We start from the raw sequence: 23,226 nt of genomic DNA, 5'->3' as shown, positions 1-23,226 counted from the left end.
TTAATATAGCGTGTATAGGGACGAAACGCCAATCGATAATGTATAATACGCGTCAGGGCCTATAGCGCGCGTTCTAGGAATTACTGCTATACAGTCTAAAAACACTTATATTCTCGACGGTACTAACACGACAATGTATGAATGGAAAAATATAACGTTCCCACATCCGGAATGATATATACCAGATGTCGAATGGGCCATAGTAATGTCGATATAGCTATAATATTTAAAAAGTTAGAGCCCTGCAAAGAAGGTGAGCCACTCCATAGGCTTACAGCACTGGCAGAGAGTGGTAAAGATGGGCATACTGCATGGCACCCAATGTGTTAATGGTTTTTAATTTTTATATAAATACATCCAGAGATTTTAGAAATGTGCAGAATAAAAGTATTGCTTTTCCCCCAAAATAATGAATTCACGTTATCATTTAAATGTTGTTGGCTCGTCCAAAATGTATGTTATTTACATTGTCGTGTGCATGTACCCCCTCCCTACTTTCCATTTCCCCCGTGGAATGCACCCGATTGGATAAATGACATACTGGTGCTCTAGTGACATCTAGTGGCTGAATGTTATCTATAGTATGTGGTGCACTCCCAAAACATGATTGTTGTGTCTCAACTGGAAAGCAAGAAAGGACAAAAGTAATTTGGTCAACTATTTGTATTGCATGTAAGGAATTATTAAGTAATATCTTTAATAAAACTCACCAAAAATCTATACCTCATTAATTGGGTTTCTACAAACAAATTCAAACAAAAATAAAAAAATTGCTCAATCATGACTTTTTGATTAGTATACTGTGCTTCAGTGAGTACAGATGTGACTTTGGGAGAAAAACGTGAAACAAAGGAAACGTTGTTTACTCCTTTTTAATGGTTAAAAAAATATTTCTTTTGCGCAAAGAGACAAGAACCGGTCCTTCCGTGCCAAGCAGGAGAGGACCGAAACAATAACAGCCACCATTTTCACACTCAAATGATGACAGGTGTCATGATACGATGAGGTAAATGTTTTTGAGAAAGAGAAAAAAAAGGCACAATTTACAATCAATCATGCCTCAAATCCACAATAATAATAATAATAATAATAATAATAATAATAATACAATAATAATAATATTTTTTTATAATAACATAACATCAGAACGGCTTAGAAAAGAATTCTGCAAAAAAAAAGAAAAAAAAACAGACCAATTTTATAATACAAGGCAACATTTAGCCCGTCAGATGCCTCCCCATCCTATCTATTCTATTTAAAGGTTCTGTACACCTCTGAGCCCCGTGTTCCCAATTCATATCCTCCTCAAGTCCTGCAACCTAATACTTTATATGTCGAGTAGTAATAAAGAAGGAGGCGTTCCCACCTCCTCAGTCAAGTCTCGGATAGGATGAACACACTATCTGACCACCAGACACGACACGCACAGTTTGGAGGGGCCGATACAGTCATCGTGGCAGAATGCACCGCAGCCCTGGCACATGATCATGGCCTTTAGGCGGCACGAGCACTTGAGTGCCACCTCCTCGGCGGCGCTGTCCGCAAAGGCCTGGATGCTGAGCGCGGCACTCTGGCCGGAGCCCAAGCGCGGCCTCAGCTGGAGGACACTGTCGGCGAGGCTCCGCGAGAAGCCGCTGCCGTCCATCACCGACACGTTGGCCGTGTAGCTGAAGCTGGCCGCCGCGCCGATCCCCACTCCCAGGCCTCCGCCCTGCTTGGGCAGTTTTCCGTACAGCTGAAACGGAAGGGAGGAGGTGGAGGAGGAGGAGGAGGGTGAGGAGGAGGAGGACGGAGAGGAGTAGGGGTTTTTGCCATGCTCCTTCTTGGCCATCCTGGCTAAAGTCATCTCCATGTTAAGCAGCCCCTCCATGGCCCCTCCGCTCAGGTAGCCGTCCACACAGTTCCCAGGCTCCTTTTTGGTGACGACCAAGGGGGAGGCGGGGGAGGATTTGGCGAGAGCTTGACACGAGGGCCGCGAGTTGACCTCGCTCTTTACACTGGTTGCAGGCGAGAGTGGCTGTTGGTGCAACTGTGAAGGCCGCCAGTTGATCTTGATGGTGGGCAACACTTCTGAGGGGCAGGGGTCTGCCTGCGGGGGTGAGGGGCCATTGGGCGTGGTCCGGCTGGGGGCCAGGGGCCTGTCTGGAGTGGCCCCCCGAGAGGGCTGAGGCCCAGGAGACTCTTTGATAACAGCGGACTCCACAACCGTTGTGTTCTGGGAGCTGTAGTCCAAGCTGCGTCTGGAGGAGGAGGAGGAAGAGGAGGAGGAAGGGGGCAGGGAGGTGATGACTGCTACGGCTCCAGGAGGTACAACACCGCTGGGCTGCTGGGACAGGTACTGTTGCATGGCCGTGGCCTCCATCAGACAGGAGACACCGCGGCCTGCCCCTGACGCAGGGGGTTTCTGCTGGCTCTGAGAGGACGAGCACGAGTCGGGGCTGGGGGATTCTGCTGCCGTCTCGTGGGAAGCCCTGAGGCGCAGGCCAGGGTTCCTAGCTGGTGGAGCCCTAGGCTGAGGCCCTCCTGGCAGCCTGTTGATCTCCAGCCTGCTGGCTGAGTGGGACTGGGGCAGGACCTTCTCCAGTGGCAGACTGCCCTGCAGCAACTGGGTGACCAGAGGGTTGTTGGCCTCCACACTGGACACAGGCCTGGCTGAACTGGCTAACCTCTTGGAGCCTGTAGCAGCAGCAGTAGGGATGAGAGCAGAGGGCTTCAGGCCCCCTCGACAGTCCTCCTCGGCAGAGCCCCGGCTGGATGTTCTGGCATCATCGGTGGGCTCTGCTTTGACCAGGATGTTGCTGCTGTGGCCCCTGAGGCCCTGGGCGTGGGCTGGGGTCAGAGCCTGTTGGCCCTGGGCGTGGGCTGGGGTCAGAGCCTGCTGGTCCTGGGCGTGGGCTGGGGTCAGAGCCTGCTGGTCCTGGGGATGGGCTGGGGTCAGAGCCTGCTGGTCCTGGGGATGGGGGCGAGCAACCAGCTGCTGCTTATGGCTGGGCAGAGGGTGAACCAGGCCATTAGGGAAGCGCGGCTGGATGACAGTCTGACCGTGGCGGTTAGACACGTGAGCCTGGATGACTGGCTGCTGGTTCTGAGGGGGGATGCGGATGACAGGCTGCCCTTGGGCACTGCCATTTCGCTGGCTGGCCAGGTGGTGGCGCCAGTCGCTCTCAGGATGGTGTTGCTGCTCGTACTCCTGGCCCTCATTTTCACAGTCCGAGGCCGTCTCGGTGGAGTCACTGTGGCCCCCGGCCTCATCCTCCTCCCGGGTCGAGGAGGGTGTGAATTGGAGCGAGGGGGCCTCTGTCTGCTGTCTGTCTCTGCCTGAGGGAGGGGGAGCCTCCTGGGGGCCTACGTGGTGGGAACCATGCTGGATAACACCTCCTCCTCCTCCTCCTCCTCCTCCCCCTACACTCTTGCCTTGGTCTCGCTCCCACGACTGAGAGGAGGTGGCCAGTGTCTGGATCACATCCACTCCCTGGGCCCCAAACCTGGGAACTGAGTCTGGGATGGAGGTGGGTGCCAGAGGGGCACTTTCACTACGCTGACTGGCCCTCTCTGAGGTGGTGCTGGAGGACGCCGACCCCTGGCTTGGGCCTGGGAGGGTGACCGCAGAATCTGACACGGTGTCAGGCTCCACAGCTGGAGATGCAGCGGCCTGGTCCGACAGGCCGTTGGAGGCGCTTTGGATCTGGGCCGCCGCTCCTGCTCCCTCCTCTACGGCCATCTGCTCCCTGGCCGGCTCGTCCCGAGGAGGTGGGGTCGGGGTCGGGGGGGCCTCGGAGGACGGGCAGGTCGAGGTGGTGGACAAGGAGGGGGAGGGAGAGGGCTGGGGCGTGGGCGGCTGCGTCGAGGCTCTCTCTGCCACTTCTACATTGGGAAGCTGTAGTTGTGCTCCAGACGGATGAGGGCCTGCAGACGATTCGTGCTCCTCCACCCCACCACCTCCCCTTCTTCCACTTCCTCCTCCTCCTCCGTCTCCTCCTCCGTCTCCTCCTCCTCCGGGCTCGACAGGTCCTGGGTGCTCTCGCGCTCGTCGTCCGCTGGTGCGATCCGATAGCCCAGCAGCAGGCCGCAGCCCGTTCCCCCCGCCCGGCCCGGCCCCGTCGCCAGTGGCTGCAACAGCAGCAGCGGCCTCGCGCTGGGCCCGGGCCTGCTGGGCGCGGGCTTTGATGTCCGCCAGGGTCCGCGCCCCCCCCGTGCCCGACCGCCGCGAGCTCTCGCCGGGGGGCACGATACGGGGACAGATCTGGTAGGTGGGGGGCCCCTTGACCCACGGCGGTTTGATCCTGGACAGTTGAATCTGCAGGAAAAGACACACATGGCGACAGGTCAAGGGTTAGACAACCCGGTACATAATGTAAAACATTTCTGTAAACATACAGTGAGGTGCAAAAGTACTGGACACTGATTTCAACTTTTAATCAAATGGTGATGGTATGAGGTCAATGTTCAGAATGTCTGCTTTCATTTGATGTGCCTTTTTTTATACTATATCAGAACAATGTTATTCTATGGATAGCATGACTTAGCTAGTGATGCACGTTTATGAATTAGCTAGTGATGCACATAATTAGCTAGTGATGCACATATGTGACTTAGCTAGTGATGCACATATGTCTTAGCTAGTGATGCACATATGTGTCTTAGATAGTGATGCACGTCATATGTGTCTTAGATAGTGATGTACATATGTGTCTTAGATAGTGATGCACATATGTCTTAGCTAGTGATGCACATATGTGTCTTAGCTAGTGATGCACATATGTGTCTTAGATAGTGATGCACATGTGAATTAGCTAGTGATGCACATATGCATTAATTAATATCTGTTGAGCGCTTTCCTTTCTCTCATGGACATAATGAAACTATCCGCTGGTGTTGAAGTCGCAGCTCATACCCGGATAGGTGGGACCTTGGGCTCCTCGGTTGTCGGCTGCGGCTTCTCTGAACGGACACTGTCGATTGTGGTACGAAAGGACTGACGGTCGTCGAGCCGCGGCCTCTTCTCGGGGAAGCTAGCGAAGGCCTGGGGCTCGTCGGGCCTCCTCTTCTGCTCCTTGGGCTGGGGGGCGGCGGCGGCAGGGGGCGCGGGGCTGGCGGAGGGGCTGCTCTCGCGGCTGCTGGTGGCCGTGCCCCCGGTGACGGAGGTGACCGCAGACGCCGTGTCATCCAGCGGGTCGGCGGCGGCAGCGGCGCTGGAGGAGGCGGACGAGGACGAGGAGGAGGAGGAGTCCAGGCCTGCAGCAAAGGGTCCCTGTGTGTCGGAAGGCGAGGAGGGAGAAGAGGCCGGGGAGGAGGCAGAGGAGGAGGAGGGGGACGAGGAGGATGGGGAGGAGGTAGAGGCAAGCGCAGGAGCGCTCTCTTCTTCGGGGAGCAGCCGTGCCACAACTTCAGGCTCCTCGTTGGCACTGATGGAGGCGGGGCTCGGGCTGGGTGTGGGTGTGGGGGAGGGGGAGGGGGAGGGAGAGGGAGAGGGAGAGGGAGAGGGAGAGGGAGAGGGAGAGGGAGAAGGAGAGGGAGAGGGGGAGGGAGAGGGGGAGGGGGAGGGGGAGGGAGAGGGGGAGGGCGAGGGAGCTGGCACAGTGGCGGGCACAGTGGCGGGCACAGGGGCGGGCACAGTGGCGGGAACAGGAGCAGGGGAGGGCTCTGGCTCCAAGGAGGCACACTCCACAGGGAGCTCCAGACCAGACTCCAGCACCACCTCTCCCTGGACCACGGTGCTGTCAGACATCGGAGAGCCCACGGAGACAGAGGTGTCCGGTGAGGCCCTGGCCTCCGCTGGCTCTGGAGCCGGGAGGGCGGGAGGAGCGGGGGCTTTGCAGAGGGTCCGGCGTGCCCTGCGCCGCAGGTCGGCCCTCGTGCGTCTCCTCATACGGCCGTCCCTCCTCCGGCGGCCCACGCTGCGCCTCTTCGGGGTGCCAGCTGCCACCACCGCGACGTCGCCGTCCAGCACACTAGCTGCCACTTCACTGGCTTCACTCATGGTCAGCTTCAGAGATTCTTCTCGTGTCAAACCGGACCTGTGGGGCAAACAGGACAGCTCGGTTCAAAGGTCACTACATCATGCAGCCCAGTTACCCATTCATACAGTATTACAGATTGAGCCCCACTCTAATTGAAACAAACCAATATACAGTATATTGTAGACACTTCTGCCAGGCAGGTTGAAATTCCAAGATAGGGATACATGGGCTGTGCAAAGAAAGCTCCCAATACATTGTCAAAAGGACTATCAAAATCATCCTTGTTGCCAACATTCAAAAAATCGGAACTATCACATTAACCCCCCCCATAATTCTATCCCAGATTCAGTACAGGAGGAAACACTGACTGACATCATCATCTACTGGACAAATTGTATGCTTCCTTACTTTTGGCCATGGTATTCTTCAAAGAACTTCTCCTTCCACGCCTCCACCTTCTTCTCCTTCTCCATCTCCTGGCGGAAGCGTACCTGCATCTCGTGGGTGAACTCCCCTGAGGAGGTGAAAAAACACAGCATAGGACTAAAGGTCTATATATATATATTTATAAATAAATGGATACTACTCAAAATACAGACAAGATATTAAGGTTTCCTCATCGGCCGGTTTGAATATAGTATTTTTATGATTTACCAGAAGTGCTGAGTCCAACATAGTCCAACATAGTCTGGTGGAAACGCACTTTATCGTCCATAATCATCATCCATATAATCCATTTAGTCTTTTTCATAATATCCAATAGTTCGCTCTAGGCAATCGCCATTGTCGAACGGGTCCTGCTCACTGCTACTCGCACCCTACTAGTAGAGTCCCTAGTTGTTTGGGGGCTGTGGGGCCACCCACACTAAGCTGGCCCATGCATGTTCATAAGGTAGGCGATACTGCCACCTGGCGGGATTCAATCGTCATTGCAGGTCCAATACACCCTCACAAGCGCTTAGTATGAGAAAATCGAGGAAAAGGAAACAAAAAACGAGATATCTCGTGTTTGGCGCTCAACGCTTGGATTTGAAACACACGAAATCTTGTGTTTGGCGCTGCATGAGTTAAAAGTATCACGCCAGAATAGTTTTTGGTAGGGCTGCTCGATTATGGTAAAGATCATAATCGCGATTATTTTTGTCAATATTGAGATCACAATTATTTAACACGATTAGTACATAACCTGGTTCAAAGGCTTGATCTGGCTTAAAAACATGACCTGGCTCAAAGTCGTTTATCTTTTTCATAATCGTTGGAAACCAAGATCGTAATTGAAAATAAAATGTGATTAATTGCCCAACCCTAGTTTCGAGCATATTAATCATGGCCTTATTCATACATCTGCTGGAAGGGTAGAGATTTGTAGATGATTCATGCTCTAAAGATTGGAGGTGAAAGTTAGAATTTAGAGCAATATTATTTAGCCGCTTTCGCTGTAAGCTAGTATGGCATGTTTGGCATCAATGGATTCCTTGCAATGTCTTTAGCCCACTACGGCCTTCAAAGAACAGTGATGTTAATGCCGGATGATCCACCGGCTAAGCAGTCTGAAAGCTTGAAAGTAGGGTTGAAAGTAAAGCCAAGTTGACCAAGGTCAGGACTGAGGAGGAGTTAGAATAAATTTTAAGGGGGCGGCCGGGTAGCGCAGCGGACTAAGCGTCTGTCTACCACCACAGAGCCAGTGGGATCGAATCCGGCTGTGGTGCCTCCGGCTTGGCCGACCGTCCATACTAACACAATTGGCAGTGTTAGCGGGTGAGAAGCTGGCGTGGGTGGGTCCTGGTCGTTGTAAACAGCGACTCCTACAGTTCGGTCGGGGCGCCTGCACAGCAAGGGAAGGATCTGGGAGAGTGTAACGTGTGAGTCTGCGCTGCAAGGTGAAAAAGAAGTGGTGGGCTGGCTAGTGGCTACACATGTGTCGGAGGAAGCATGTGATAGTCTCCGCCCTCCCAGACCAATGGTAGGGGGTAGAGTGCGCAACGACCAGGAAGGGGATTGGGAATTGGCATAACGACTAACATTGGGATGGGAGAAAAACGGAAAAAGGGGGAAAAAGATAATAATTCTTTTTTTAAATAATTCATTTTAAGATTATGGTCATCAGGGCGGCTAAGTGGCGCATTGGGCAAGGCGCTCGCCACTAACGCAGGATATGCTGAGTTCGAGCCCAGCTCTCGGCGTTGCTACCAGCTTGGTTGGTCGTTCATACTAACACAATTGGCAGTGTTAGGGGTGGGAAAGCTGGTGGGTGGGGATTAGACGTTGTGGACAGCGACTCCTACAGGTCGGTTGGTGCACCTGTACAGCAGAATTAGGAAGTAACGGGGGCAGCTTGAGCCTCCCACGCGTTACTCCTCGCCACTGAGAGATCGTGCTGTGCAGGTGAAAAGATGCAACGGCTGCCTCCTCGTGTACCGGAGGGGACACGTGATGCAAGGCTTCGTCCTCACTGCAGCCGACCAGTGGGAGGCATAGTCTAGCAACGTTCGAGACAGGGGAGGAGAGAATTGAAGGGAGAATTGGCGAGGCGAAATTGGGATGGGAGAAAAATAGAAAAATAAGGAGAAAAAGTGGATAAAAATGGTCATCAATGAGGCGGTCTGATTGAATTATAACATACATTTTTCACTTTGAGATATAATTGAAGTTAGAAATAGGCCTACCATTATGCTAGTTTAATAAAATGTTTATTTTATTTTAAAACTCAAATTCATAATTGTATTCAATAAAGATATTGAACATGAATGAGGATGGACGTTCCATTTGGACACAACCTACAGAGGTTGTGTGTGCAAGGTGGGTGTGTAACAGGGAAGGTTGCCACCCATCCCACTCCTTTATGAGTCAACGACAAAATCCATTAGTTTTGTATTACTTGAGTGAGAATAAAGGCTGAGATATGCTTCAATGTTGGCTGTCGCCAAAATCTTGCACGTGGGAGAAACATAGTTCCATGGGTTGCAGTACACAGCCGAACCACTAGGTTTGGAGTTCCTCTGCAAGTCTTTCTTCGATTTGGTCCATGTTTGTAATGTTTTCAAGTTTCAAGTTTCTTTAATAGTTGTCATACAGAAGTACAGAATACTTTCATACAAAATGCTTCTTACTGTTACGCTCCAGAGACTGTGCTAGACAAGATAGTATCAAATAACATAGTATAGCATGTAATTTAGAAGAAGAAAATGAGGTCACAGTGTTCGGTATAGACATATGTACAATGTTCTGAGTTACCATATAATATACAATACTATGCAGTGTACTAATGTACAGTACTATCTAGTGCAAAGCAGAAATGGGATGAGGTACAATTTAGGTACAATTTACAGTAAGGTGTACGAGTTGTAGTGCAATCCTTCATCAATAAATATAAAGTGTGGGGAGTGGGTGCTACAGTGTGTTTGTTTAAAGTGGGTGTGTGCTATAAAGTGTGTGGAGTGGGTGCTACAGTGTGTTTGTTTAAGTGAGTGTGTGCGTGTGGATGTGTGTGCTATGTGCGTTTGGTGGTTGTTGTTGTGTAGTGTTCATTCATTGTTCGTTTAGCAGCCTGATGGCCTGGGGATAGAAGCTTCTAATGTAGTTAATCACGATTAGGGATGCACCGATATGAAAATTTGCCGCCGATACCGATTGTTCAACTAACACAATCGGCCGATACCGATATTTGTGGCAAACAAAAAAAAGCTTATAATTTTTTTTTAAGGAAACTACTGTATATTTGTATGTCTCTAAATGTTTTGATGAATTGAAAATGGAGGACCCTTATGTAAAAAAGCCGAAAGTCTTTTTCTGGTCTTCATCCTCCAGTCCACTGTTGTTGTATTGAGCTGTACTGTATTGTACCCATTCTGCAATCTGTTAATAAAGTTTTCAATCAATCAATCAGACAAATGTATAGAAAAGGTTTTATTATAACCATATAACAAAAAATTATATTATTGTTTATGAAAATGTTTTAGCCCTATGCTTGACTAATTATTTTAGGCATGGCAACAAATAAAATAATAATAATAAAATGAATAAATAAAATATTAAATAAATAAATAGGCTACACGTCTCTTTTTGTGTTACAAATTGTGCTCACCGATATGAACATATGCCTCTTTACTTACTTATGGTACTTTATGGTATTCCACCATGCCATGTGTGTTTTTATTTTATAATGCTCATGAGTCATGATTATTGCTGAAGTCTGAGTCATACAATACTCACTGGCTTTCATAACCTAACAGACTAACTTGTCTTGCTCAAGATTTGTTTATGAGTTTTAATAAGAGAGCACTATCTCTCTCAACCAAAGCAATGCAGGTAGACGGCAACAGAACAATTTTGATTGACAGTCGATTCTTCCAATTACGTCACACCGCTTGCACCCACCTCTGCTGTTCTTACCACCAATCGGCAAGCGCTTATTCGTTTTTTTACTTCCGGGAAGTCCGCCATTGATTTACACGAGAGAACCAACTACAAACATACCGTAGCTAATAACGTTAGCTCCCCGCCACCCACGAGTAGACTACCAGCGCTCCGCAGGAGTACCAAATGAGGCATGATGATGACTGCAACAAATGTTATAATAAAAGCTTTTCTATACATTTGTCTGATTGAAAACTTTATTAACAGATTGCAGAATGGGTACAATTCAGTACGGGCTCTCTGAGCAAAGGAAGGAACTGAGATATGAATGACCAACAACAATGCTATATGGTCGGGTAAATATGCTGATGTTATTGAACGTGTAACTATAACGTTAATGCCACAAAACGAATGCCTTTGTTAACACTTTGGGTGCCGGGAGCCGTCTTTAGACGTCTTTGCTGGCCATGCTAAAGTTGCCGGGGGACGCTGTACGTCGTCTTTATATCAATATTTCAAAAATCTGCGATCGGATTCATAATGTCCCTCCGCTGGCCTGAGATCCACCAGCAGGACCCACTGAGCTCTCTGGCGGTTCAGGAGCGCCATCTGGTGGCCGATCGGCGCAAGCGCTTAACAGGAAGCGCACTAGAGGTTTTGCTAGACGTCCGTATTGCTTCCGGCCACTCGGTACATGTCCCGTGACTCTAGCTTGTCACTCTACATAGCGATCGATTGCCAATAACTCGATAAACAACATGATTTGGACGTATATACCATTATACAAGCTGGAGATGGACCGGGTAATAATATATCCCATAATGATAAAATTTCTACTCGACGATGATCGCCCAACGGCGCGCGGAGACTGGGGTGAGTTTCAGCGTGTAACGTTACCGTCTTCGATAATAACTGATATTATCAACATTTGACCCACATTAGATGATTGGTATAACGCTGCCCACGGAATTATAAACGCCCCCTCGCCCATCCGGTCAACATCAGATGACGTGTAGTAACTTCTAGAAGTACGTCTAGTTGGAATTTTTTATATCGCGCTGATTGCCATCAAACTGTATTTCATCATCAATATAATGCATTTGGGGCTATATATCACGTTCTGGAGAAAGCTGCAGAAAGAGATGAAAACATACTTATACATTAGACCATACTTTACTATGAATATGTGAATGAAAAAGTTTAACGTTGCTACACAATGAACAATACATATAGGACTTTGAATGGGCCCTAATAATGGCAATGTAGCAATAGAATTTAAAAAGTTATAGCCCTGCAAAGAAGGGGACTTTCTCCATAGACAAATAGCGCTGGCAATCTATGGTATATCATTAATTTAACCTTAGGCAACCAAAGTGTTAATCATAAGTAACTTTGATGCAGTAGTGTGTGTGTGTGTGTGGGTAGGGGCGGGTTGTGCAGGTCGCTTGACTGAAACTTTTTTCAAAGTTTGAACGTGTGGACCAGATTGACGCGACACAAATTGACGGATATTTATCGGCCACTGCCATCGGCAAATCTGAGTTTATCGGCCAGGCCGATGGCAGTCAACAAGGCACTTATCGGCCGATACCGATACCCGACCGATATATCGGTGCACCCCTAATCACGATCGATAATGGAATGCCCCAACCAAGCTCCTGAGATGATAAATGGTAAATGTGAAACTTAAAGTATGTCAGGCCCAGCCCAGGGCAGCGGCCAATCACAGCTCTGTGCCGGTCGACGTCAGCTCAAGCCGATTTGACGCACAGTTAAATGTTTAGCTAGCTGCACGTAGGCTGCATACAGTCTTGATAGCATGGGAAACAAGCCAGTAGGGATGCACCAATCCGACTTTTTCAGTCCCGATACCGATACGATACCTGGGTTTGGGTATCGGCCAATACCTGAAAAATGCATACTGGGAATCCGAAGGTGCAGTACCGGCCACATCCTACCAGGCGGCGGTATCGAGCACCATTTGAAACATTGAGTCTTGAGCTGTGCATCGATTATATAGGTCCGGGCGGACTTTTCTTTGTCGGACAAGTGTAGCGGTTCTAATGCTCGGATTGAGAAGAAACAATTACTCCCATGGTGGATTCTGTGTTGGATTATGTTTGCGGAATGATGGACATCAATACTTGGAATGGCGATCAGATAATTGGAATATTCTTTTCGGGGGAACATCCTAGTCAAGGTAAGGGCTATATGGTATCAATCTTGCGTTGATCCAATAATGTTATTCATTGCGATCCGAGCGTATGTGTGTAACGCTACTCCATAACGTATTCCGTTGGTGACGATCAAAGCATTATTGTAGCGTGTGTAGGGACAAAACGCGAATGGATTTGGTATAATACACATTGCGGCTTATAACCAGCCTCTCAGGATCATTCCGAAATAACACTCATATTCACCACGGTATAAAACGGGAACGTATGGATGGAAATTTTTTTTATTTTTTGCATCTTGACCGGAAGAAACCCAGTGTCAAATGACTATAGTATTGTATCCATAGCTATAATATAGAATATAGTTATAGCTCTACAAACAAGGTGACGGACTACATTGGTTTAATGGGTGGCATGAGCATAGCCGTTTCCCGGAATAGGCGAGGCACAGAATGTGTTAAAAGTCTAGGGCTGTCTTAAATACTTCGAAGCTTCGTTCGATGGCACAAGCTTCGAACCTAAAAAAATAAAACAGACGTTTTTTTTGCCTCCAAAATCTTGCGCCTCCATTCCAATGAAACGAAAGTAAGCGGCGCCTCAACTCCACCTCTCTACAACAAGCATGTGGAGATTATCTGTGTTGAAAACAACAAGGACATGTGCAGCAGACATGTCGACGAAGAAGTCATCAGACGTGTGGTTACACTTTAAAATATACAAAGACAATGCCCAAAAAGCCGAGTGCCAGATATGCCAGAAGAAAATGGCATATCACAACTCTACAACAACGTTGTCAAATCACCTAAAAAACGTAAGTATCGTTGTACACGACGGCGACGCCACACAAAACATTAATAAGGCTATGCCTATGCTGCTATGACTAATGTGTTACCAAGTTGGCTAATTTAATTGTAATCATCTGCTTTTGTAGGTGCATTGTCTGATATAATTATAAATTAAATATAATATAATTGTTTGCTTGATAGACGAAGGTTGCAACATAATTATGTAATGTCATGTCTTTGGCTGCGAGAGCAGCCCCACTGCACCCAGGCAGCGCAGCCGAGTGAAACCTTGTTGGCTGTGTCACAGTCACAAAAGGGGCTACTTAATTAATTAATCCAATCCACTTTATTTATAGAGCACATTTAAAAACAACAAAGTTTACCAAAGTGCTGTACAAGTCCCACAACATAAGATAAAAAAAGATTATTATTATTATAATACTATTTTTTTTTTTCTCTCTCGAAGCTTCGAATTAAAATCGAAGCTCGGCCCCGAAGCTTCGATTGCCAAAAAAAAGCTTAGAAGGTCAGCCCTATAAAAGTCCCATACGTTGTCTTTTACATTTGTATTATTGTTTCATAATATCAACATGCTTATGCTTTTCTTCCCAGATTATTAAGATTAAAATGTTGACCCATTTTATTTAGCATTATTCTAATTGGCCAGACTTGGAAGTAGTGATGTTCACTCTGTCTGCTTGGCTGGTGATGGTAGATCTCTCCAGCCTTGGAAAAGGGCAAAGTAGATCCCATATCCCTGCAGTAAATAAGTACATGTTTAAAAAGCCTGCCACTCACCCTCGGCTAGCCTCTCCTTCCAGCTCTGGGAGGCGTGGGTGAAGAACTCATTGTTGAGGGCTGAGCTACTTAGACGGGCCATAGCATCTGGTCCAACCTGAGGAGAGAAAGAGTGAGTGAGTAAGACACAGAGAGAGAGAGAGAACCGGAGTAGTCAGGGATGTAACAATCATCCAAAATGTATATTCCAACACGTAAACATTTGATGCAGCATTGAAATCATACGTTTTTACAAAACTTTGTAAAAAAAATTATTTGAGACATTTGACTATAAAGGTATAAATGTGACGGGACCAATTCAGTTAACAACGATATGCCTTGAATTCAAGGCTTTGTTTAAAAACGAATATGAACCCATAATAAAAGGTGCTCCGCACCAAACATGGCAGCGGTGATACGCATACGTTTGTCTCAAGGCTAGTCCTGCATGTATCAATAATGCGCATGTCGGTGAATTTATGTGTGCCATTATTACTATCTAAATGTAATAATTGTGGAATATTATTATAATGAGCTGTATGTGTATAAACCAAGCATCCTAAGATCTAGCACACTCAGGAGAAAAACAGAAAAAAGCATTTCATATAAAAGTATTCTGTATTTTTGTATGACAACTAATAAAGCAACTTGAAACTTGAACTTGTAAATAAAATGTATTATTAAACCACCTTAGACCATGCACTGTGTTGCATCATGGGATTGTTTCTCTCCCCTTGATGTTAAAGGGATATTTTAGATATTTTGACATGAAGTGGTATGAAATACATACCGAGACCCAGTGTCTGGCTGTGTAGCGGGACGCTTCAGACAGCACATGGAGTCTGGTAACAAAAGTTTTAACCCACACCACAACATGCAAAACAAATGTTTTAACCATTCATCCACAACAGAATGTAATAGTCCTCATGTATTTCTGATACTTGATTCTTCTCTCAGACCAAGGCAACATCTTGGAACTATTTAGTTTCTTGGGAAAGCCAATGTATAACGACGCACTAAGGTCTAGCCATCTAGTTCCAAGATATTCTATTGACCTGAGAGGAGAATCACGCATCAGAAATACACGAGGACTGTTGTATTCTGTTGTGGATAGTTAAAACTTTTGATTGCATGTCGTGGTGTGGATTCAAACCTTTATGGTACCGGACAGTGTTTGTCTGAAGCTGCCTTGCTCATTCAGAACACGGCCGGAACTTTGACCACAGGCCTCAGTGAGTCAGCTAATGGCTATGCATCCATTACACCATTGGCAAGTGTTTCTACCACGTCATAACAAAGAAACGTGAACCATCCCATTAAGACCCTTTCTGCTTACAACCAACCTGGCGGTCGACCTCAGGGAGGAGCTGAAGTAGCTGCTGTTGCGAGTGTGCAGGGAAGGCGGAGAAGGTGCGCACATTGATGAGGGCCCTGATGTTGGTGTTGACCAGGATGGAACCAGGCGTCTCAAAGTCCACCTCCACCCCTCCTCTGCTCCTCTTCATGGGTCCTGACCAAAGCAAGCCAGGCCGTTAGCTAAGACGCTTGTGCCAAGCTATGGAGACACTGACCAATACTAGAAATGAGCCACTGGAGTGTATTTACAAAGCACTCTGTTTTACCTTAAAAAATACTAGCAAAACAAAGTCTATCTAGGATTGTTACATTATTCTTATAAGTTAAAGGGATAGTTCAGATTTTTGGAACCCTAGCCCTATTTCTTACTTACAATCCAAGCTGTGCAAATTCAAGTCCAAATATATGCTGCATACTTCCTCATACTAGCTCCGGCTAGTTAGCCACAAACCAATGCAAAGTCAACAGGGTCCAGCTCCTGTCTGTAAAAGCTGACTGAGGCGCACTGAAATGTACTTTGTGTGCACTGTGAAGTAACTTTCAATAATAATAAACTTTATTTGTATTGTATAGCCCCCTTCATACAAGAATTGCAGCTCAAAGTGCTTCAGTGCAGTAAAAAAAAGACAGGCGTAAAATGAGCACAAAATTGGCAGAAGTGCAGACATAAGATAAGTATAAAACGAGCATAAAATATATAGCAGCGAAATAGACAAGGTCAAGGTAAGGCATAGAGCAATACATCACAGTTTTTCATATTAGGATCTAACTTCTTAACAGGCCTCTTTGTTTACGGTTGGATTCTATGGCCATTTTAAAATAGACAGTAATAAAAGAGTAGACAGAGTAAAATGATGCAATAGTGCAGTGCAATAAAAATTGTTACAGTACAATAAATCAATAAAAAAGCCCTCATTTACTATACAATAATCACAGTGTTGATGTAATGAGTCTAGGCGGCACAAGGCATAATAGGTAGTAAGATAGAATTAGCATAGAACTGAATGAATTTGACAAGTGCATAGAAATAGGCAGAATAAAAATAGTGCATCAAAAATACTGATAAGTTGTGTCTTAACATTTGAAGAGTTGACCTCCCTGATATCTCATTTAAATGCTTGAGCAAAGAGTATTTTGAAGATATTTAGCGAGTTGGCTTCCTTGATGTTTTTGGGCAGTTTGAGTCAAGGAGCCTCAGTCAGCTGGATTTGGCTAACTAGCCGGAAGTTAGGAACAGCTAGGAACAGCATGGATTGTGCTGAGAAGGGCCTCTACCGATCAACATCCTCATCGGTAAGTAAGAAATAGGGCTAGGGTTCCAAAAATCACAACTATCCCTTTTAATAAGACTGCAATCTCTGCCTTAGACAGCTTTGTGAATATGACCCCAATTATGTTTAGCTCAGCAGTCAAAATAATGACATAAAAAGCCAGTGGGAGGAAGCCCTTGAGTTGTGGACATTATTTTGTTCAGTGGAAAGCTATCCGGCTGCAAGCTAGCCTAGCTTAGCACAAATGAATGGAAGAGGATACAGATCATCTAGCCTAGCTGTTGGCCAAAAACACCTCTTCCAGAGTTTTAAGCTAAGCTAGCTGGTCCGTATCAGCTTCCATTTATGTGTGCTAAGGTAGGCTAGCTTGCAGCCGGATAACCCTCTACTAAACGAGAGGAAATCAGTATCCATCTTCTTGTCCGACTCTAGAGAAAACGGTAAGCTCATTTCCCATAATGTTGCCTTGTTCCTTCAACTAGTTGGCCAAACATAGCATTCATTAAACAGTATAGCCGTGTTCAGTTGATTTGAATCCTAATAATATAATATAGATTTCATTTATATAGCACACTTTAAACTCAGTGAGCTCTCAAGGTGCTTCACAGCAGAAGGAAAATAAAATAAAAAATAAAATAAAAGGTTTAAAACATGAAAACATTTATGTCTCTACCTTTATCACTCCATGCCTCATTAGACAGTGTAGGTCTACTAGTGTGGCCGTTACAACACTTTCAGTGTCTACTTTAGCATGTTGTACAAACAACTGGCAGGGTATTGTACAGGTGTTATCCTGCCATGATTAGCAACCAGATGAGAACAAGAGCTTGCTGGAACCAAATAACTGTTGATTCAGCCTGCAACACTATCCTTTTCTCTCTTCATGATCAAGAAAGCGGTAACGGAGAAAACAACTACTCAGCCTATACACCGGTTGCCTCATCAGTAGGGTTGGGCACCGAGAACACCGGTTGCCTCATCAGTAGGGTTGGGCACCGAGAACCGGTTCTAATAGGAACCGGTTCCTAACTTCCGGGTTCTGGAACCGGAAGTAACATATTTGCATTTCGATTCTTAATTTTTATTTATTTTTTTACTTTGTTAATTAATACCCTAGTTACAGTACAGCAACCAAATTAAACTGTATCAAGTCAACTGACAATGTGAATAGTATGAAAATAAATTAAGATTTTTCACAGAAAAAAAGATTTTCTCCTGCGAAATAAGCTGTGACCTGTTTTGACCTGCACCTCAAAGAATCGGAATCGAGAATCGGAACCGGAATAGTTCAAATCCAAACGATGCCCAACCCTACTCAGCAGTATCAGCATCTTAACACTTTGTGCGCCAATAACATATATACTCGTTATTGCCCACCAGCGGTTAAGTGCCAATAACGAGTATACTCGTTATTTGGTCAAACGTAATATGCTTTTTTTTTTTATCTACTTTTTCTCCTCCCTTTTTCTGTATTTTTCTCCCATCCCAATTTAGTCGTTATACCAATTCCCCCCTCCCCTTCCTGGTCGTTGCGCGCATTTGCCCCCCACTTGCCAGTCTAGGGAGCCCTGAAGTCCATCACATGCTTCCTCCGACACATGTGGAGACAGCCAGCCGCTTCTTTTCACCTGACAGCGAGGACTCTCACTGGGGAGGTGTAACGCGAGGGAGGATCACACTACCCTCCCCAGTTCCCTCCCTCGCTAGTGTGCAGTAGGGCTGGGCGATATGGCCTAAATATTTTATCTCTGATTTCACCTAACTTCACTTAAAACAAATAAAACGTGCCTCTTGATCATCAAACAAGAATGAATTGCCCTATTGGGATTAATAAAGTGCAAATCTAACTTTCACCAAACATCACTTTTTGTCAAATAAAAGGTGAATAAAAAAGATTTTTTTTTCTTTTTTAAATCGTCCTAGATCATTAATTCGAATTAATCGAAAAATCTATTAATCGCCCAGCCCTAGTGTGCAGGCGCCCTGACCGACCTGTAGGAGTCGCTGTTTACAACGACCAGGACCCACCCCACCGGCTTTCCACCCACTGACACTGCCAATTGTGTCAGTATGGACGACTGACCAAGCCGGAGGTACCGCTGGCAGACTTGTGGTGGTAGACAGCCGCTTAGTCCGCTGCGCTACCCGGCCGCGCCAGACTTTAATATTCTATACACTCTCATGGACCTCTGTGTTATCATTAAAACTCATTCTGAGACCCCGAGAGTGCAGTGCCGGCCAAATCCTGCTAGGTGGCAGTATCGCCTACCCTTTGAAACCTTATTTCACACTGTGTGTTACACTTTATATGGTCCGGGTGGAGAATTTGGACCCAGGCAAGTGAAACGCTTCATCCGAGCACCTTGGAACGCGTTCAGCACACTTGATGCATATTTTGTGCCATTTCATGTCAGGGACCCGATGGACATCAATACTGGAAATCGCGATCAGACAATTAGAATATTCTTTTTGCAATACCTCCTATCAAAGGTAAGGACTATATGACATCAACCCTACTTTGATCCAACAATGATTTCACATCGATCACAACGATCAACGTATGTAGTATTCAAAACGTATGCCGTTGCTGATGATCAGAGCATCACAAAACGACCCCCCTCCCCTTTGATACCTTCATGATGAAACATAATACCTATTATATACCTTTGATTTGGAAATAATATCGTGTCCAGGCGAGAAACGCAAACGACTTTCACAAAATGCACATAGCGCTCCATGACTCAGCTTCCAGGAATTAGCCTGGATCACTCTGAAACTATAGAATATTCACCACGGGATAACACGCGAAAATGCCTATCTTTTAGCGTGGCCCATTGACTATAGGGCTGAATGAGTTAAGAGAACTGTATCAATCGTTCACTTTCAATTCATGACTTCAAAGTAGTGCTGTCAGGCGATAATTTTTTTTTTATCTAATTACAAGATTTGTAATTAATTAATCTAATTAATCGCATTTTAATCGCATAACCATTTTAGGCCTGATATTTTATATTCTATAATCATATTTCAAATTGCATATGTCCGGATGGCAGAATTCAGTACTGTATCTAGAAAACCTTCTGTTTAATAATCTTCCCTTTATTCATTTGCTTAGATTTTTCAGGTCTGGTAAATTTTTGCATGGTGTTATTCACAGTATTCATCATTACAATTTACTCAAGCCTAGTAACAGACACAGTATTTCTCATTCCCTGAGATCCATAGATGTCCCTAGAATCAGATACCAAGAACATGCAAATGGATCATTTAAAAAAAGAAAAAATTGTAAATGTTTATTCTACGTTATTATGGAATGAATGAGATTTATAAAAAAATTTAATAAAAACTTTTTTTTTAATTAATTTTGTGTTAATTTTCATAACGCGATAATTAGCTGTGTAATTAATTAATGTAAAATTAACGTGATAAACTGACAGCCCTACTTCAAAGCAACATTTTATTCCCCTCTTGGAAGCCGGGAGGTGTCCAAACTGTCCTTTAGACACCTGCCTTCTGTAGGTAACTGGTGTGTAGAAGACTTAGGAGTAGCCTACAAAACATGCAACAAAGCTCCCCACAGTCTTTTTTATTGCAATTAAAACATTAAGTGAAAACATTTTGGTTTTGTTTAAACTGCAGTTAACTTCATGTGTTTTGCAGTTAATCCGGGGAGGGGAGAATTAAGGATTAAGGTTTATTAAAAGGTGTGTGATTTGGTGCCTCGAGAAGTGGTGTTAACGGTTTACTGGGGAAGAGAGGGGGTTATTAAGGGGTTATTGGGGGCGAGACGGGTGGGAGGGAAGGTGGGGTGCTGTTCCTCTGGGAGGTGGAGGGGGCGTTAAGCCCTGTACCTGAGCGGAGGTTGTGCATGCTCTTGAAGTGCTGGGGACGCTTCCAGCCCAGTTCAGGGCAAGCGCGCAGCGTGGGGCCTGGACTCCCCCTAGAGCATTCCCTGGCCCTGCGCCTCCCTGCTGCTCCTGAGTGAGGGGGGAGGAGGAGGAGGAGAGGTGGCAGTGGGGAGCCAATCAGACACTCAGGTCATGTGTAGAGATAGGGAGGTGCATGTGAGAGCAGCTCGGTTGATGTTTTAGCGACACGGGGGGCCGTGAGGAAGAGGGAGCAGCGAAGCCTGGACCACAAGAGGGTAGGGGAATTGTGCGTGTACACACAGACACACACACAGACACACACACACAGAAGAGGGAACTAGTAGGTTCCCTAGCACACACACTAAGGCTGCTTGATTATGGCAAAAAACGATTGTGATATTGCGATTATTAAACACAATGACTCATTGATTTGAATGACTCCCAAATTAATTTTTTAACTTTTCCGTCATCTTCTACAAGTTAGCAAAGAAGTTTCAAAATAACTGGAGAAACTCCTCCCTCTCAACACGAGTTAAAACTACTAATTGGGCTTAGGGGGAGGGGCGGAGCGCACCGTTGTGAAGGAAGGGTGCGCTGCATTTACAACTTCAAGTAAAAATTTGAGCAACATGGCATGCGGCACAATCATACTTTGATAAAGACATCTTGGTTGATTATCTTGTTTTCAGGATCACGGAAAGCCAAAAATCTTAATTGAGACTCGATTAATCACCCAGCCCTAACACACAAACACACACATACACAAAAGGAATGAATGACAAGAGGCAGGAGTTTAAACATCTACGCTACAGTATGTCTCATTGGAGAATGAATCAGGACGTGGGAATCTCAGCATGGGCAGAAAGTGCGGAGCTAAGTGGGTCGGATGTTCCGGGTGGATATTTAATAGAGCTGGGGCGGGTTTGGGGGGGCGGATCTGGGGGGGGGGCGAGGTTTAGGGGCGGGTTGGCTAGTCAAAGACACAAGACACAGCATAACAGGGAGGAGCAGAGGTAACACAGGTGCAGAGGACAAACTGTCCTGACGAAGAATGACAAGACAACTAGCAGTAGCCACACACAGAAAGGAGGCGGTTCCCGTGAAGCCTGGGAAATAACACAAAGCCTGGGAAGAGACACACAGAGAGGAGTGGGCTCAAGATCGACACGTTCGCCGGGGAGGGTGGGATTGACACCACAGCACGACGAAGACACTGAGGTTATATATGTCATGAATCCCTGTCATACAAGACATCTTGGTTGCAAACAACAGGGGATCGTAATCATGGCATGTCGCGCCATATTGTATAGCAAAACGAGTCATGAGAATACTATGAATAATAAAGTAAATCCATTCTGTTCCCCATGTTGATGTTTAGTCATTTCTCCTTCACTAAACATTGACATGTCCCCTCCTTCAGACAGGAGCTAGATGGTGTGCAGATCTCTTTGTTCCAACATTGTATGGTATTTTTTGATCCAGCACCATCTAATTAGCCCTCCCCTCCTTCAGCAAGCAGCACTGAGGTAACATTGAGCATGGCATTTATAGGTAGTGTAGTGTAAACCTATGTGCCATTGAGCAGGGCATTTACAGATAGTGTAGAGTAAACCTATGAGCATTTTTATCAATGGCGTTACCCTTTCATATGAGTTTATTTGGGAATGTGTTAGACCTACATCCTCAATGTTGAATACGTTTTTTCCCTTTCTCATTAAAATTGCATCACTAAATTACATTCTGTATTTGTATACTGTTGTATACTGCCCTAATAAAACAAACAAACAGTCAGAGGGCCTGGTGATAATTATCTACCGTCTTTTAGAAGGTTAGAGAGAACTATGAAATCTAGTTTACATCTGTTGAGCAGACATTCTGGTAAGAGATATTTGATGAGACCATTTCTTTGACTGACCCAGAGGACCTGCCTGCAATAGTGAATGTCTCCAGACTCCCCATTGTTGAAACACACATTCTTTGCGTCATGGCCGGGAATTGTCTAGTCTTGTTTGTTTGTTTGTAAAAGATGACAACAGATCTTATTTAACACTTTGGACGCCAGACCCGGTGATAGTCGGGTTATCTCGCCATGCGTTGAGCGCCAGGACCCCCGAAAACCTGAGTATAGTCGGGTTTTCAACGTTATTTCTTTTATTCGATATTTCCATTCATTACAGGCACACGGACATCTGGGTTAACATGGGGAATCATTCTGAGAATGCCAATGTGCAATACTGGCCGCATCCACCCAGGTGGCAGTATCAAGCACCCTTGGAAACGTGATATCTTGGCCTGTGGGTCGATCAGAAGTCTCCGGTCAGATTTCTATTGGTCGGGCAAGGGGACCGATTGTCCTGATCGGATTGAGAAGCGTGAATCGCTCCCGGTGCATGATGTGTGGCGGATTATGTTGGCGACACGATCGACACCAATACTGAGACTCGCGATCAGATAATTGGAATATTCTTTTTGGGGTACATCCTAGTGAAGGTAAGGCCTATATGGTATCAATCCTTCTGTGATCCAACCATAATTTCACTTCAATCACAATATGTGTGTATTTTACTCCACAACGTGTGCCGTTGGTGATGATCAAAGAATAAAAAAAACGACCCCCCCCCCCCCCCCCATTTCATGCATTCATGAGGCAACATAATACCGATAATATAGATGTGATT

At 45.9% G+C, this 23,226-nt stretch overlaps 1 protein-coding gene across 2 annotated transcripts in view; it reads right to left on the bottom strand.

Moving 5' to 3' along the window:
- Nucleotides 1–775: 775 nt before the first annotated feature.
- Nucleotides 776–23,226, bottom strand: part of asxl1 (ASXL transcriptional regulator 1) — a 45,415-nt gene continuing 22,964 nt past the window's right edge. The window contains exons 5-10 of one of the 2 annotated variants that reach the window (XM_084333893.1): nucleotides 20,531–20,656; nucleotides 15,396–15,562; nucleotides 14,074–14,170; nucleotides 6,369–6,474; nucleotides 4,895–6,017; nucleotides 776–4,297 (exon numbers count right to left, since the gene is read on the bottom strand). In XM_084333893.1, the coding sequence (XP_084190019.1) occupies nucleotides 1,400–4,297; nucleotides 4,895–6,017; nucleotides 6,369–6,474; nucleotides 14,074–14,170; nucleotides 15,396–15,562; nucleotides 20,531–20,656 (4,517 nt within the window). In that variant the 3' untranslated portion in view covers nucleotides 776–1,399. The remainder of the gene's footprint in view (nucleotides 4,298–4,894; nucleotides 6,018–6,368; nucleotides 6,475–14,073; nucleotides 14,171–15,395; nucleotides 15,563–20,530; nucleotides 20,657–23,226) is intronic. The other variant, XM_084333894.1, reaches the window with a different exon arrangement.

The sequence above is a fragment of the Notolepis coatsorum genome (genome assembly GCF_963971535.1).
Source record: "Notolepis coatsorum genome assembly, chromosome: 17".
Lineage (NCBI taxonomy): Eukaryota > Metazoa > Chordata > Actinopteri > Aulopiformes > Paralepididae > Notolepis > Notolepis coatsorum.
The sequence above is the reverse complement of the archived record's forward strand: the minus strand, read 5'-3'. Positions and strand labels throughout refer to the sequence as shown.